At 40.3% G+C, this 17661-nt stretch overlaps 1 protein-coding gene across 5 annotated transcripts in view; it reads right to left on the bottom strand.

Moving 5' to 3' along the window:
* The window catches only part of spon1b (spondin 1b), a 132557-nt gene that overhangs the window by 14098 nt on the left and 100798 nt on the right, over positions 1 to 17661 (bottom strand). For all 5 annotated transcript variants that reach the window (XM_046849148.1, XM_046849144.1, XM_046849145.1 and 2 more), the window contains exons 8-12: positions 16431 to 16632; positions 15060 to 15200; positions 13332 to 13407; positions 6357 to 6542; positions 192 to 362 (exon numbers count right to left, since the gene is read on the bottom strand). In XM_046849148.1, the coding sequence (XP_046705104.1) occupies positions 192 to 362; positions 6357 to 6542; positions 13332 to 13407; positions 15060 to 15200; positions 16431 to 16632 (776 nt within the window). The remainder of the gene's footprint in view (positions 1 to 191; positions 363 to 6356; positions 6543 to 13331; positions 13408 to 15059; positions 15201 to 16430; positions 16633 to 17661) is intronic.

Below are 17661 nucleotides of genomic sequence, written 5' to 3'. Positions count from 1 at the left end.
AGAATGACAAAATATTAAGCACTATATGAAAAAACTAGATAATCAGTGTAAAATCCAGCAGGCAGAAAGTATTTTTTTTCCAGAAGTTTCATGTGAGAGTGGAACTGAAAACCTTTTAAAACTTACTTTCGTTGCACTTTAAACACACACACACACACACACACGCACACACTCTAAGCATGGTGACTCACAGCAGTCATCGTTGACCACACACTTCTCCGTTTCCTCCGTGGGCTCCCTGCAGCTCGAGCCGTCCTCGGGAAACACTTTAATGTAGCGCTCTCTGGACCTCATGCCCATCCCGCATGTCGCACTGCACGGAGACCAGCTGATCCATTCGGACAACATGCACGGAGACGCCTCTGCAGGACACCACACATTTTTGCTTACTGCTCCGTAAAGGTCACAAGGCCTTGTACACACCCACAGGAAAGCCTGAGGCAAAACATGTCTATCACAAAACAAATTACTCATTCATAATGCAGAAAACAGGCCGTGGATAAAACCCAGGGACCGGCTCACTGCGTGCCACTGCGCAGCTTTTAGGGATAGATCTTCTGCATAACGATGCGCAACACGGACACATGAGAAACACATTTGACAACACACTTTGGAAAGAAAAACGCTTTTTACTTGTCACATATACAGTGAAATTTTTCTTGGAGTGTTTAGGGCCTTGCTCAAGGGCCCAAGAGTGGCAGCTTGGAGATACTGGGGCTTGAACCCTCTCATTGGTAACCCAAGGCCTAAACTAGCATTTCCCCCTTGTGTTGAGATTCTCGTGGATTCTAATCTACACTCTATGCCAGGGGTCCCTGAACTTTTCCTTTCTTTGATGGGGGGCGTGTCGGTCTGTAACAGAAAATGACATTGCCTGGAGTGACTACCAGTATTATTGTGGAGATTTTATTATGATTTGAAATGCCTCGTAATGCTAGATACGTTTATTATACTGTTATGCACTGTACAGACAATTGAGCATTACTTTTCTAGAGATATTTACTGTAGTCTATCTAAAAAGCATTATCCCTATCATAACCATATTTTGGTTGGTGGGTGAATTAAACAAAAAATTAGGCTAGGTTAATAACAAGACACACAAAAACAAACAAACAAACAAACATAACACTCCATGTAAAATAGTACTGAACTTTATAAAAAAAAATAAAAAAATTATGAAACATGAAAATGTTCTAAAGGAAATAATAATAATAAATATAATTATATTATTTATTAATTAATTAATTATTATTAATAAAAACAATATAGAGCTCTTTGTTCAGCCGCCGTCTCGCGTGTAAAAACAAACAGTACATGGCCTCAGTGATTCTCCTCTAGAGGCCGCTCTCGTAATGACAGCAAACAGCAATCCGGAAAAACTACTGATATTGATTCAATAGTGGTCTAGTGGTTAGGATGCGGCGCTCTCACCGCTGCAGCCTGCGTTCGAGCCCCGGTCAGGGAACCAACACCAGCCATTAGGGTTGCACAAGCCTTAGTGCCGGTCCCAAGCCCGGATAAATGGGGAGGTTTGCGCCAGGAAGAGCATCCAGCGTAAAACGTGCCAAATCAAACATGCGGATGGTCCGCTGTGGCGACCCCTAATGGGAGAAGCCGAAAAAAAGTTCTCGATTCTTCAACTCCTGTTAATAACTAAGATAAATTTTTGTTTTAAATCCAATCCTTATTATCAAATACAGATATGATATGAGTAAAACATATATTCAAAAAATGGCATTGTTCAGAAAACCGTTGCAAATGTGGGGAAAATTCGATTGATGATCTGAATCATTTCATTGTGACAAATATGCAAAAACACCCTGGAAAAAAAACTTTTTTGAAGCATTGCAGCAAAGCAACTAATGAGCAACACTCGGAGAACAAATACTAAACTAGAAGTGCATTTGATAGTCATGAATGAAATATTCTCTGGTAGCTTTGGTACCTTTGTACCCTATTAACACCTGTTCAAGTCCTTGTCGTTAATTGTAGATGATAGATGTAATCGATTATGCAATTTGGGAGCTATTCTTTGAGATTGATGTGTTTAATATCAAACATTATTTCTGTGTGTGTCAAAAAAAATAAAAAAAGGTAAAATCCTGAATATTACAGCAGAACAGCTATGCAGCTAACTTGAGATAAAAAACCCATCTGGAATAAAAAAGTACAGTGTATCAGTGGAGTTGCCTTTTCCATTTCTTTTTTTTACCTCCCAACCCGTCAAGCATAAAACACACTCGCTTCATCAATGGTTCCCAATTAGCCCCAAAGTCGAAGCTTTGTAAATAGATTTCTTACCCGACAGAATGAATGAACTTTGGGCCAATTCTCAATAGATTTTTCCAGCCTCCTGAGACTGATTGGCAAGCTGTGCTAATGAAGCACAACTAAGCGAATCATTAATAAGAGATGTAAATTAATAATGCCGTGCTGAGGGGGGACTCCAGCACCAGCCACACCGTCCCTGGTGCCGGTCAAGCCCACCATTAATCAATGTGAATGGCTAACGGACCATTAAATAAAAACAAAGCAGCACAACTTGCAGTGTTAATCGATTGAGAGCTTCAGAGGGAAAACTAAAGCCTGCAATGACTGGAAGAGGACACAGAGAACAGAGACCCTGGAACAATGAGGACCAATCGCTGGGTCAAAGGACAGAGATAGAGTGTTAAAGATAGATGCAGCAAGAACAAATATGGTTCTGGAACCCTCCCATGCGGAAAGACCGTAAATGGGAATTTATGTGGCTAGCGACTAAATGTACTGGGTATTTTTAATAAGAAAGTCATAACTAGAATATGATCATAATCCTCCTTGATAATATTAGTGAGCTAGCTAACATGGATTATGCTGCTTGAGTAATTTCATAAGCACATTCTTAGACATTCATCATCTCTACTAATGCTAGTCAGCTAGCTACCATGAGCTAACCTGACATGTTTGGTGCGCAGATTTCCAAACTATTTTTATATATAATGTACAGTTTGGGCTGCTAATGCTAGACGGCTAAACTAAAATGTTCACCCATTTCCATAAAAAAGTTCTATTTTGCCTGCTACTGCTAGTCAGACAAGCAAAGCGATTAGCTAAGCTGATGCGATTTCTGGGAAGGTCTGAGAGAATTCTCAAGAGATATTTTTAGCTAGGTACCATGTGCTAACTTTGCAATAGTCGAATTAAAAAAATGATTGTATTTTAAATCTCAACCAGTGCAGGATTAAGGATTGAGAGATCTCTGACAGAAATGTGTTAGTTAACGTGAACATATTTAATCGCCAATGCTTATGCTAGTCAGATATCTAATCTGACAGGGTCTGTTTATTTGACCCAAACCAGCTCAGATCCTGATGCTGAAATGTTAAAATGTATGTGTATAAAAGCTTTTAACTGTTTTACATACCGTATTTTTCAGAATATAAGCCGCTACTTTTTCACAAACTTCAAGCCAAAAAAACTGAGTGACATAACATTAGACCAATGAAATTTCCGAACGGAAACGAAAAAACGCACTTCACCTGTGATCTGAGCTGCACGGCTTCGGGAGAAAAGCATTCACCAGGTGATTTTTAAACGCACGACGATGCCAAAAGATAAACTCCCGAGAGAAATAGTTATGAAAGGAAGGAAGAAGACAGTGAACAATGACTTTCTTGGTCGGCTACTGTTTAGATACAAGCCGTTGTAACACGTTGAGTCTGGGTGAAGGGAGAGCTCGCTAACTCCAGTTACAACAGAAATCATAAAAGCACAGACAGGTTTCCAAAACTCGTGCTTTTTTATTTTTCTTGGCTTTAAGGGTTAGTCAAAGAAATTTAGAAATGATCATCAGAAAATAATAAGGACATAATCCTCATCTTGCACACATGCAGTAATAGCGGAAAAATGCAGTGGCAGCCTATTCCCAAAATACCGCTATGCTCCTAAAGGATCGTAACATATTTCACCGGTTACACCGTGTGTAACGTGTCTTTCGTTAAAGCCTGTGTAAAGTACATTAGTGTAAAATCGGCTTATAGACAGGTGCGGCTTATTTATGTTAAAAATAAAAATATTTGTAAAATTCAGTGGGTGCGGCTTATATATGGGTGCGCTTAATAGTCCGGGTTTAAAATTACGGTATATCTAATAATAGGGATATGACTTTTTACTTCACTTTAATACACTGTATTAACACATTTTTCACTTAGAAAATATATTGGTTTCTGCTGAAAGTTTAGCTCAGCTTCCTACAGATTACTTTCAGAATGCATTAAAAAACTTTATTGAACATTTGCAGATTTCCTAGTGTTAAAGGCAGGAAAGAAAATTGCCTCAGTATGTGTGGGTGGTGGTGGTAGAAGGGGGTTACGGGAGCAATGGGCATATTTAACTCCATTGTGGCTTTCTGATGTGTCACCATATTTGAACCTGCTAATTTGCCCAATTCCCCTCTGATTCTACAACCATCTGCATCAGACATACCGTTATTGCTTTTCACAAATTTAGCAGCCACCTTATTTTCATCTCCCCAGTAAAGCCAAGACACGCAGAGAGAAATACAGTAGTTCAGTGGTTCAAAGAAAAATGGTTTAAAAGTTCAATCAGCAAAGGTGAAAACCACCCATCAATTCCTGTAAACGAAATGCAATTTCTACCACCAGGTTAAGAGCTTTTTTGTTCACAAAAAAGGAAATCAATTTTCTACACTGAAGTTGGGGAATAAGCCACGATTTACCGTCAACCCTTAAGATAAGATCAGATCAGGTGAATCCAGAACATGGACAGGACGTTTATTTGTACCTTTAACCTCGAGAAAAACAAAGAGGGCTGAAATGAACGTCTAAACTTTACAAACTTTCACAGACCTTTAGATGTCTTTGCATTTGTACAAAAAGTCAATTTCAAGTTTTCCGTACCTGCACCTCAGTAAAACAAGATTCACTCAAACTTTTTGGGTCTCTTCATTTCAAACAGTATGAACCCAATCTAAAGTTACACCCTTGAAGAGAGAGAGAGTTTCCTATAAACCTTTTTTATTTATTCTCAATTTGTTTACAATTTATTCTCAACTTTATTTATTTTTTTATTCCCAACTGTCAAACCACTTCAGCAAAAACTAACTCTGTTTTGCACTTCTCCTTTTCTCCACTCTTGTCTCAGCTCAGCTCGCTTATGATGTCTATGCTGAGTTTTCAGTTCATCTGCACTGGGTCGATGATACAAATAAGCTCTCTGAGGTTTGCTCAAACCACAATCTTTCCTCAGATATACTCCATCCAATCTAATGTGTCCTAATTAAATAAATAATAATAAAATAACTTCTACCTTCTCAAGTACTACAAATATACCTCAACCTTCAGCTATTCTGAAAAAGGAATCAAGTTAGTCAAGTCAATTTTAACAATATATACAGTGGTGTGAAAAAGTGTTGAAGTACTGATTTCTTTTTTTTTTTGCATGTTTGTCACACATGTTTCAGATCATCAAACTTATTAAAATATTAAAAACTCAAGAGTTATACTTATATTAAGTTTGTAATCTTGCGTACCAGTGTAGATTTATTCATTGCTAGAAACTTAAAGCACTTTTGTAGGTCGCTCTGGATAAGGGCGTCTGCTAAATGCCGCAAATGTAAATGTAAATGTAAATATTAGTACAATACAAGTAACCACAACATGCAGTTTTTAAATGATGGTTTTTATTATTGAGGGAAAACAAAATCCACAACTACATGGCCCTGTGTGAAAAAGTGTTTGCCGACCGACCAAAATTACCCTAAGAGCACAGCGACGACTCATCCAAGAGGTCACAAAAGACCCCACAACAACATCCAAAGAACTGCAGGCCTCACTTGCCCCAGTGAAGGTCAGTGTTCATGACTCCACCATAAGAAAGAGACTGGCCAAAAATGGTCTGCATGGCAGAGTTCCAAGACGAAAACCGGTGCTGAGCAAAAAGAACATAAAGGCTCATCTCAGTTTTGCCAGAAAACATCTTGATGATCCCCAAGACTTTTGGGAAAATACTCTGTGGACTGATGAGGCAAAAGTTGAACTTTTTGGACCATTATGTCAGGCGTAAAAGTAACACCGCATTTCAGAAAAAGATCATCATACCAACAGTAGGATATGGTGGTGGTAGTGTGATGGTCTGGGGCTGTTTTGCTGCTTCAGGACCTGGAAGACTTGCTGTGATAAATGGAACCATGAATTCTGCCGTTTACCAAAAAAATCCTAAAGGAGAATGTCCGGCCATCTGTTCGTGACCTGAAGCTGAAGGGAACTTGAGTTCTGCAACAGGACAATGATCCAAAACACACCAGCAAGTCCACCTCAGAATGTGTGTGTGTGTGTGTTTATTTAACCTGCACTCACCCTCTTCGCTACAGCCGGGTGCCATACACGGCTCGAAGTCCTGCGTGTGAGGGCACGGCAAACCGGCGTCCAGCTGAGCCTTCAGCATCCTCTGCCTCATGCGCAGACCCTTTGTGCACGTGGATGAGCTGCACGCCGACCACGGAGACCAGTTCGAGTAGATACACGTCTCCAGAGTGCTGTCTCCTGTGGAGAGGATTGTCAGAGAAGTGAATTATTACTTACAGATGTAGAGAAATGAAAGTAGCCGTGTGGTCAAGCGGATTCGCATTTTTGCATTTTTGTACACGGACTATAAACCGACCTCAAAAAACAAGTGAAGAGAAACAACAGAATTTGGGTTTGCAGCCAGTTTTCCACCTTGAGAGATACGTCACTGGAAACTAAATTACAAGAGACAGCCACGAAGCCCAGAAGGGAAGATTTCTGAATGCTTGATGAAGTAAATGCGTACTAAATACATTTTTTTTTATGTGTAAGTTGCTTCCAGGACAATAAAAAATGAATGAAAATGAATATTTCAGATTAAAGATCATCGACAGCTTAGTATATAGAACATCATAAAAACCTCATATTTGGTCAATATTTCGTTCGAGACAACTGAAGTCGAATATACCCTGTAAAAAACACCTAAACTCCCATAAACCTCTTTACGCAACCTCATAATGTCGCTTGATACCTTATCTTCCAGAGATATACAGGGTGGTATCAAAAGGTTTCGAGACTCTCTTCATAAGAAAGTACTTCATTCATCCACGTTTCCACACTATCACCTTCAATATAGTCCCCTCGCACAGCAATACAGTGTTCCCAGCGTTCCTGCTACTTCTGGAATATGTCCTGGAAGTCTTTTTTTTTTGAAGCATGTCAAGCACCTTCTCCGATTCACGCCGAATCTCCGCAATGTTGTCAAAACGATGACTTTTGAGATGGATCTTCATTTTCGAGAAGAAGGTGAAGTCCGCAGGAGCCAAATCTGGCGAGTAGGGTGGGTGCGGAGTGAGATCATGTCCGGCAATCATCATGCACGAGTTGCCTAATGGTTTAGATTTTTTTGGGGGTTGAGCTTGTCGAAGGTCTTTCTGATGTTTCATTGTCTTTCAGTGATGTTCTTCCGCTCTTGAAGCGTAGGTCACTGAAAACACCTAGAACGACTAATTGCAGCATTGCCGTATGTCAAACATGCATGACGCTTAGTAGCACCAGCACTAGCAGGTGGAAATTTCTCTGTAGCGATGTTCAAGAGGAAAGACAGTAAATAACGCTTGCATGAAGTGTGAAAGCTTTTTAATATTTAAAAAGTAAAATAAAACCACATTATTTGATCTTTGTTTACTCTTGGGGCCCGTGAGCAAGGCCCTTAACCTTCTCTGCTCCACAGGTGCTGTAATATGGCTGATCCTGTTCTCTGACCCCAGCTTCATAATATCTCAGGGATTATCTACTGTGAATTACATGTGAAAAGTATAAAGCTTTTTTCTTATCGTAATTATATATATTTTAGGCGATCTTTAAGCATAAGGGAGATGTGCAGACCTGCAGTAACTACAGGGGAATTAAGTTGATCAGTCACACCATGAAGTTATGGGAAAGAGTAGTGGAAGCCAGGCTGAGAGAAGAGGTGACCATCTGTGAGCAACAGTATGGTTTCATGCCGAGGAAGAGCACCACAGATGCCTTATTTGCTTTGAGGATGTTGATGGAGAAGTATAGAGAAGGACAGAAGGAATTGCATTGTGTATTTGTGGATTTAGAGAAAGCGTACGACAGAGTGCCAAGAGAGGAGTTGTGGTATTGTATGAGGAAGTCAGGTGTGTCAGAGAAGTATGTTAGGGTGGTGCAGGACATGTATGAGGACAGTGTGACGGCAGTGAAGTGTGCAGTAGGTACGACAGACTGGTTCAGAGTGAAGGTTGGACTGCATCAAGGATCAGCCCTGAGCCCTTTCCTGTTTGCAGTGGTGATGGACAGGTTGACGGACGAGGTCAGACAGGAGTCTCCCTGGACTATGTTTGCAGATGATATTGTGATTTGTGGTGAGAGTAGAGAGCAGGTTGAGAAGAGCCTGGAGAGGTGGAGATATGCGCTGGAGAGAAGGGGAATGAAAGTCAGTAGGAGTAAGACAGAGTACATGTGTGTGAATGAGAGGGAGGGCAGTGGAGTGATGCGGTTGCAGGGAGAAGAGGTGGAGAAGGTGGAGGAGTTCAGGTACCTGGGGTCAACAGTGCAAAGTAATGGAGAGTGTGTTGGAGAACTGAAGAAAAGAGTGCAGGCAGGGTGGAGTGGGTGGAGAAGAGTGATAGCAGGAGTGATTTGTGTAGAGTATCTGTGAGAGTGAAAGGAAAAGTTTATAGGACTGTGGTGAGACCTGCGATGTTGTATGGATTAGAGACAGTGGCATTGAGTAAAAGACAGGAGGTGGAGCTGGAGGTAGCAGAGCTGAAGATGTTGAGGTTTTCGTTGGGAGTGACGACGATGGACAGGATTAGAAATTAGTTTATAAGAGGGACAGCGCATGTAGGACGTTTTGGAGACAAGGTGAGATTGAGATGGTTTGGACATGTGCAGAGGAGGGACATGGGGTATATCGGTAGGAGAATCCTGAGGATGGAGCCACCAGGAAGGAGGAAAAGAGGAAGACCAAAGAGGAGGTTAATGAATGTGGTAAGGGAAGACATGCAGGTGGTCAGTTTGAAAGAGACTGTGAATGAGTCGCTGTGGTGACCCTAATGGGAGCAGCTGAAAGAAGAAGATGAAGACATTAATTTTTATATTTTAGCACTATTGTAATTTGTTACTTTACTTAAGTAGCTTTTTCATGTATCTGTACTTTTTCTTTAACTTTGCTACATTTTAAAGTCAAATATCTTGGTTATACCTCAAATACATTTTGCTAAATCAGTAGTTAGTTTTTTATTTATGAGGATAAAAACATAACCGGTTAAACACGCAGCGGGCGACCAATCAGGGTTGAATCAACAACATACAGTTCAGCATCAGTTCAACACCAAGCAGAACATTTAGACAGGAATAAATGATGAAGAAACTCCAGACTCAAACTCGCCACAACACCTGTGGCCTCATTCACATGATTTATTTAAAGGACTTGGAGTAAAAGAAGGTTTTGTGCTCATGATCATTTTAATATCAATCAGTGTTTGACTCATTAATATCATTCTATTAATAGATCAGTGTGCTGAGAGTCACATTCAAGTCTTTTTACATGAACTGAGTTGATTAAGCAAAAAAATCTTGTGATAAAAATGATAATAGGAACATTATAGGAACATTATGGCCATAATGCATTCTAGTATTTTAAATACTAGTACATTTGAAGGTAAATACTTTTGTTCTTTAATTAAGTAAAAGTTTAAAGGGACACTTTTACTATTACTGGAGTGATATTTTGTCTCTACTTTAACTCAAGTACATGGTTTGTGTACTTTGTCTACCAAACCTGACGATTAGCCTATGCAGACAAAGTGAACTTTTACTGAGATGAGAGCAAGAATAGAATCTATCCAGCACCGGCATGGGGTTGTGTCTTACGCTTTTCATTCCTTTTCCCCTCATTTTGATCCTGCTGATGTGGGTTCATGGCAGTTTCCTCACTTTAAGCATTAGGGACCTTCAAACTCTGGGCTTGAAATAAAACATATACTTTCATATATTTTCTGAAATAGAAAGAGAGGAAAAAAAATTACATTTACGAGAATGCTATGAACTGCTATGAAACCTGACTTGCTTCTCCTTTTCATTAGGACACCGACATCCTGCTCTGAACGTTATCTGAAATGTGACACGATCTGATACGCACGTCCTCTTTATTGGTCTTGATTGAAGTTCATTTGGGATTATCAACCGACATACACTCCCCAATGCCCCAGTAAAACCGCGGCAATGGTGTGAATGGTGGTGGCGAAGGTACATCTAAAATTATCTTTTAATAATCCTTAAATATCCGTAAGTGACAGGTGAATAGCGTCGACCAATCAGCATGCTCGGCATGTACGAGCGGCAAGACAATAAATCACGAAGCAGCGATGGTTTGAGAAGGAAAACGATGTAGTTATGTAAATAAAGGAGAACGTCTACAGAAGATCTCATTACCACAGAAGTAATTAGGTTGTTTAAGAGGTTGTAATGAATTGAAGCCAGCTGAGTTCGATAAAAATGTTACAGTGGGAAGTTATTTATCTAAAAAATACGCGAAGGTTCCACATTTTTTAATATGTTTTTTATACAGTCACCAAATAACAATTTCAATGAATGCACGAGAATTTTGCATGGTGGCTTATTTTGTGGTGGCTCTGGGGTGGAAGTTTCTGGGTTACTGAAAAGAACATCGAGGGTTGAGTTTACACTAATATGGTTTTGGGCCCTTGAGCAAGATCCTCCCCTCTCTGCACCATGGTTGTGTCATGGACAGTGTTGGGCAATAATACTTTTTAAATAACGTAACTCCATTACCGTTACCGTATGGTGCGTTGTCCGTTAATTTTATAAAATGAATTAATTTCGGCTAAAGTGTAGCCTACAGTCTAACCTGTTTACAGCAGAGACGCATTGTAGGATTGGTGGATGAACCACTGTAAACACGAAGCAGACGCACTGTGGGCGTGTCTCCGTTTATTCAGGTCTGTGCGGCAGTAATGGCGAGTCGAGGCGAGAGCAAGACGAGTTTCTCAAAGTGGAAATATGCTCATTATTTCACTTTAGTTGGGCATAAAGACAACAACTTTTTAGTCAAATGTAAGCTGTGTCTTTCTGGTTCGAAGCTTGTATCTACTGCGATAAACAGCAACTTCAATCTGTCGAAGCTCCTCCAGAAACACCATGCTAGAAGCTAGAAGCTAGAAGCTAACCCGGTGTTCTGTTCTACATTGTTGATCGTTTTCATACTTAAGCTTTGAAAGGAACATTTTTAAGAGCTCAACACAACAGCTTTTATGATGCAGAACCACTTTAGTTTTCGATTCTGAATATATTATTCAGCTGGTTTTGTTATTTATTTCAGAAATCCGTGTGATATATTCAGTTACTTTTTGAATGAAGTAACTGGTAACTGTAACTAGTTACTATTTCTTAGTAACTACCACAACACTGGTCATGGCTGTGTCATAGCTGTGCATTGACCTTACACACTTTCTAACAAGCTGGGATAAGAGGTGCAAAGAACATCACATGTGACAACTAATGCTTTTATTTATAACTAACAGAAAAAGAACAGGAAGTGAGAAGGTGGGAGAGGTGCAATGGAGATGATTTGGACATGTGCAGAGGAGGGACATGAGATATATCAGTGGAAGAATGCTGAGGATGGAGTCGCCAGGCAGGATTAAAAGTGGTAGGCCAAGAAGGAGGTTTATGGATGTGGTGAGGGGAAGACATACAGGTAGTTGGTTTGAAACAGTGGTGGACGAAGTACACAAAGCATGTAGTTGAGTTTAGATTCACTCTGTAAAGTACAACTCCAATAACAGTGTCCATTTAAACTTTCACTTAAGTAAATGTACAAAAGTATTTGCCTTCGACTGCACTTAAGTATCCAAAATACTATGATTTATTACAGCTATAATGTTTCTATTATCATTTTTGTCATTGCTTAGTTTATGTAAAAAAAACTCTCAGCACACTGATCTATTATTAGAATGATATTAATAAGTCAAACACTGATTGATTTCTATTTAAATGATCAGAAGCCCAAAACCTTTCAACTACTTAAAAAAATCGTGTGAATAAGGCAACGTGTGTTGTGGCGAGTTCTAGTCTGGAGTTTCTTCATCATTTTTTCCTCTCAATATGTTCTGCTTGCTGTTGAACTGACGCTGAACTGTATTTTAGTGATAAGTAGATTCACCAAACGCGAATCAAAACCCGTTTAAAACAGAGCGTGCGCTCTACAACGCATGCTGGCTTGCTGTATGCTTGGCCAGTTAAGAGTTTATCTGCTCATAAATAAAAAGGAATGACTGATTACGCAAAATGTAGTTGAGAAAATAAGTACAATGTTTGACTTTGGAATGTAGTCAAGTCAAGTCAAGTCAGGTTTATTTCTATTGCGCTTTTCACAAGAGACATTGTCTCAAAGCAGCTTTACAGAAATCAACACTAAAGGTGAATGGTGTGTATTTATCCCTAATGACTGTGGCAAGGAAAAACTCCCTTAGATGTTATGAGGAAGAAACCTTGAGAGGAACCAGACTCAACGTCATGTAGTGGCGTTACAGTAAAAGTCTCCCCAAATAAAAAGACTTCGGTAAAGTACAGATACGCGAAAAAAGCTATTTAAGTACTGTAACTAATTACATTTACTTCCTTACTGTTCACCATTGGTATGAAAAATGCAGATGGAGAGCACAGGGTGATATGGGCGCAGCTGAAATAAGAAGAAGAAGCAAGAACAGGAAGAAGTGAATTAAATAGCACAAAACAGCACTGTCAGTGTAGTCGTCAAAGCCTAAAAATCCCTAATCACACACATAAAAGCCTAAACATTAAATGAGTAATGCCTCTTCCCTCATGGGGAAACTTCAGCCTGGGAAACTTTGCACACATCTACGAATTACAGTCCGGGGTCATCTATAAGACGCTAGAGGTCGAAGACGTGTCTCAGCGATCTTTCCTTTGGTTTTGCTCTAATTAGCTGAACCGAACCACAAGGTGGCATTTAGAAAAGTTTCCGAAAGACCTCGACAACGATCCGACGCCAGGTTTATCTTTCACTCCTTTATCGTTCTGTTTTTCGAACCACTGAATCATCCGGACAGCAACGGCACCTAATTTACAAGGGCTGCGAATTAGCACCGGAGCGCTTCCCGATCGTAAATCACGGCCCCCGGTTGCGTGGGGCTTATCGAGCTCTGAGAGACACCTCCGGAGGTTTACACAAGGAATCCTGCGTGCTGTCTTGTTAATTCAACTGTCCGGAGAAACTCTCTGCATGGAGATAAGGAAGAGAGAGGCTCTACGCACCCTCCTCAGTCTCCTCCTGGGCTATATCGGCCACGATATCGTCCACCGTGTCTGGAACCGTGTTGCACTGCTCTCCCTGAGGATTGAAGAACACACAGTATCATCGTTAGATCGCAATCTGTGGTAAACAAAAAGTCTGTCTGCGAGCCAAAAATAAAAAAGCCTCGTCTTCATTCCGACATCTCCCTGAGAGCCAGAACTCGTCCCGGCACCGAGGCAGACACGAAACATCTGTTTTCTGAGAAGCCGAATATGAAAAAAAATTGGAAAGAGAGGAAGGAACCAAACCCAGAATGGCCTAAATGCCTTTTTTGCACATTTGGATTGGTGACTAATGGCTTTGTGATTTTTCAGAAGTTTAGCGTTATGCTACAGGGGTTGAACTTTCTAGAACAAATGAACTGTGCGTGACTGGGTGTGCAGTCCCAGCCCACTACATCAGCATGTAACAGGGCGCAGCTGCTCACGCTAATGTGCACAACAAATTAATCTTCGCTTTAGCAATCGCAAAAAAAAAAATCATGGAGGAAAAAGAAATCACAGGAGGGAATAAAATTTTTAGCTGCACTTTTACATGTACAGCATTTGGCAGATGCCCTGAGGTCAACCTACAATTGTCTTATTAATACAGTGTGGGTGAAAAATGGGCGATATTTAATGGCTATAGAACTTGGTGACCTTGACCTAACGTGGTGACCTTATTTCATGCAGGATGATGCACCACCCCATTTTGCTCTTACTGTGTGTGCATGGTTAGACCAGCATTTTCCAGAATGTTGGCTGGGATGACCTCATGAATACCATCCAAGAGAGGGGGGGCTACGCAGAGGAGGAGGTGTACAGAACAAAGGCTTGCACACTGGAGGACATGGAGGCCCGGAATCAAGATGTTCTCAGCGATATTCCAAACAACTTTGTTAATCAGTCACAGTGGTGTTGGGATTTGAACTCATGACCTTCTGATCAGATGTCCAACCTCTTAACCACTTAACCCCTTATGATCTGTTCACTACTCAATAGATATACTTTAGGATTGTTGTTTTTTTTTTTTTTATACTCAACATATTTATTATCGTTATAATTATAAGCAGAAATTCAACAGTTAATAACAGTAATAATCTTGTCCAAAAAAGCCTGCTGATATGAACAAAAATTGTATAAATTCTGGAGGTTTTTCAAATGTTTTTCCAAGTTATTTATTTTAAAAATACACACAGGTTTAACTTTTAACTTTTTAATTTAATGCAAAGGGTGGCCCAGGGGTTGATGTCTCTGGCTTACTGATAAGAAGACTGCAGGCTGATCATTCAGTACATACATACATATATACATGGTTTGGGTTTTTGACCCCTTAATAATGTGTGTGTGTGTGTGTGTGTGTGTGTGTGTGTGTGTGTGTGTGTGTGTGTGTGTGTATTTGCATATTTATGTGCACTTGTAAATTTGCACAATAGAAACAATTTGAATTATCTGTATGTATGTAAAAAAGATTAAAACGTGCAACTTTGTGTTGTACAAAAGCTTATAGATCCCTAATATGATGCAAACTTAAATTTATATCAGGCTTCTTTATATGCAAACAATACAATGTCTTTGTATACGGGATCTCTGATATTCCATCCACCACATTACTGGCATAATATAGATCCTGTGTTTTCAGATATTAGCATACTAGCTACAAGACAGCTGTTTTAAACACATTAGCTAAAGGTAATTATTTATTACAACCTTCCTGGCAATCCTCTCCACCAGCACTCGGGCCAAGGGTGTTATTGGGCCTCCTGAAGGGTTATAGAAGGGGCTCTGGGGGTGATCAAGGCTGGTGAGGGGCCGAATCCGCTCCTGGGGGACTGTTGGCTTATTCGGGGACTAAATGAGAATGTGAGAGAGAGAGAGAGAGAGAGAGAGAGAGAGAGAGAGAGAGAGAGAGAGAGAGATAAAAAGAGGGGAAGAGAAAGAAAGGTAAAAAGTGAGTCATTGCTGAATGCCATCTGCCAGGGGGCTCCCACCTTTCATTTCCATCTGCATCGTTCATTCTTCGGTGTAATATTTGCTCTCCGAGTGATTTATAGTGCTGTTTTCCTCCGAGCTGCCCCTAGAGTCACCTGTTCGCTCCAGTCATTCCACACTAGCCTGCTTACACAGGAGGAAAAATCAAACGCCAACTGTTCTTGTTTGCTGAGGGTGTTTTACTTCGGTCAAATTTTTGTCTGCAAAGGCCATCATCATGTTCAAACAGGAAGCAAATAAAATTCTACTTTACCAGCAGGTGGCAGCGTCAGGGACGGCCATATGTACAGGACTGACATTTAAAACAACAGTATTTATATGAACAATTCAGACAACCTGACTGGTTTGCAATTCATATATCTATTCCTCTCTCTTTTAGCATCACTCATGTCCTCCGTCTTTTTGTCTTTCCCTTTCTTCCTGTCTCGCCTTGCATTCGATTCCTTTTAAGCGAAAGGAAAATGCAAAGCGGCTGTTCATTCGTTTTCGTAATGCATTACACCTTGCAGTTATAACCGTGTTAATGTGCGATAATGTAGACTCGCGGCTGTCTGGTGCCATGCTCGCTAACTATAAAACCTCAATCAAACAAGAGATACAAATCATTTCCCATACACTTGTTTATCTGATTAAATCCGGAGTCTATTTAGTTGCGAGTGAGTACCTGAATATTAATCGTGTTTGTTTTGAAAAATATTATTTACATGCTCGGCTCAATCAAAAATATGTTTCATACAATTATTAAAGCTGTTCACATAATGCTTAAGTGATCGGTGCTTTCACAAACTGTTACCTCCTCACTGCACCTCCATCAGAACCAGACTTTACTAACACTCCCCCTAGTGGCTGAATGAGGACAGATCTCTACAAAATCCAGTGGAACATCTTCCCAGAAGAGTGGAGTTTACTACAGCAAATAAAGACTAAATATGGAAAGAGATGTTTAAAAAAGCACATACAAATCTTAGGGTCAGGTTTCTATTATGTATGTGCTCCACAGTTATGGAGATGCACATCCCTAAAATATATATAAAAAAAGCCATTGGTTTTCTGTTAATGCAGGAGGAATATGTTGGATGGCAGACTGACCTCGTAGCTGTGTCCACTGTCTGTCCCGGCGTCCCATGGCAGCAGGTCCTTAGTGAGTTTTTGGACCCAGCCGCACTCAGCCGTGCACAAATCCTCAGCACTCAGACCCACATTCCAGTCAGGACTCGGGCCGAGCATAGTCAAGAAAGACATGAGGTGACGGGATCGGTCCACTGAGAACTCGGCCGAGGGAGCAGCACGTCTACAAAGAGAGAGAGAGAGAGAGAGAGAGAGAGAGAGAGAGAGAGAGAGAGAGAGAGAGAGAGAGAGGAAAAGAGAGAAGAAGAAACAATATTACACCAAAAAGACACATTGAGAGGTGAAAGGAGAGATGGAGAGAAAAGAGGGACCAAGATATTAAAAGAAAAATAAAAATAAAGAAGGAAGAATGAAAAACAGGTAGAGAGAAAGAGAGAGAAAGAGAGAGAGCGAGAGAGAGAGAGAGAGAGAGAGAGAGAGAGATTTATATTAGGATGTGGAATTGATGAAAGAGAATAATCAAAGAAAAATAAATAGAGATAGAAAAGCAGAAAAAGAAAGAAAGAAAGAAAGAAAGAAAGAAAGAAAGAAAGAAAGAAAGAAAGAAAGAAAGAAAGAAAGAAAGAAAGATTAAAAACATTATACCAAAATGAGCAGGGCCAAGATGATAGAAGAGGTAAAAAGAGGGATGGACAGGAAAAGAATAAAAAAAAACTGGGAAAAAGGAAAGAAGACGAAGAAAGTAATTAAATGATCGCACAAGGGAATGACGGAGGAAGAGATGAAATGAAATAAGGCCAAGATAATAAAAAGAGATTTAAAAAAAAGGACAAAAGAAAGAATACAGAGCAGTGATGAAATGATAGCGAAAGAGAATGAAATAAGGCAGAGACAAAAGAAGGAGGGAAATTAAGAGGAAAATGGAGGGATGGAGGGCAAGAAGGGACTGAGTGAGTTAGAGAAACGAGAGACAAGAAGACAAAGAATGGGAGCGACGGAACAACAAAACAAAGAAAAAAAACCTTATTTGTGTTGTGTAATAAGTGCGTTGTCGCATCAGCGAGCATTAAAATGAGAATCTTTTGTTGCGTGTTTTTATCCGGATGCTGAGGCGTGTTGTTTGGGACGTTCGGCTCTTTATGTGTGAGCATGCTGCGTCACGTCTCTGATGCCGTCTGGGCGGCCGACTGTGCGCTCTCGTGTCATTTCCATTGAGATGGCGCTTTGTACGGCGCCACAGATGGTAATTAAT

The sequence above is a fragment of the Silurus meridionalis genome, chromosome 5 (genome assembly GCF_014805685.1).
Source record: "Silurus meridionalis isolate SWU-2019-XX chromosome 5, ASM1480568v1, whole genome shotgun sequence".
NCBI classification, from domain to species: Eukaryota; Metazoa; Chordata; class Actinopteri; order Siluriformes; family Siluridae; genus Silurus; species Silurus meridionalis.
Note: the sequence above shows the minus strand (reverse complement) of the source record. Positions and strands in the feature narration are given on the sequence as shown.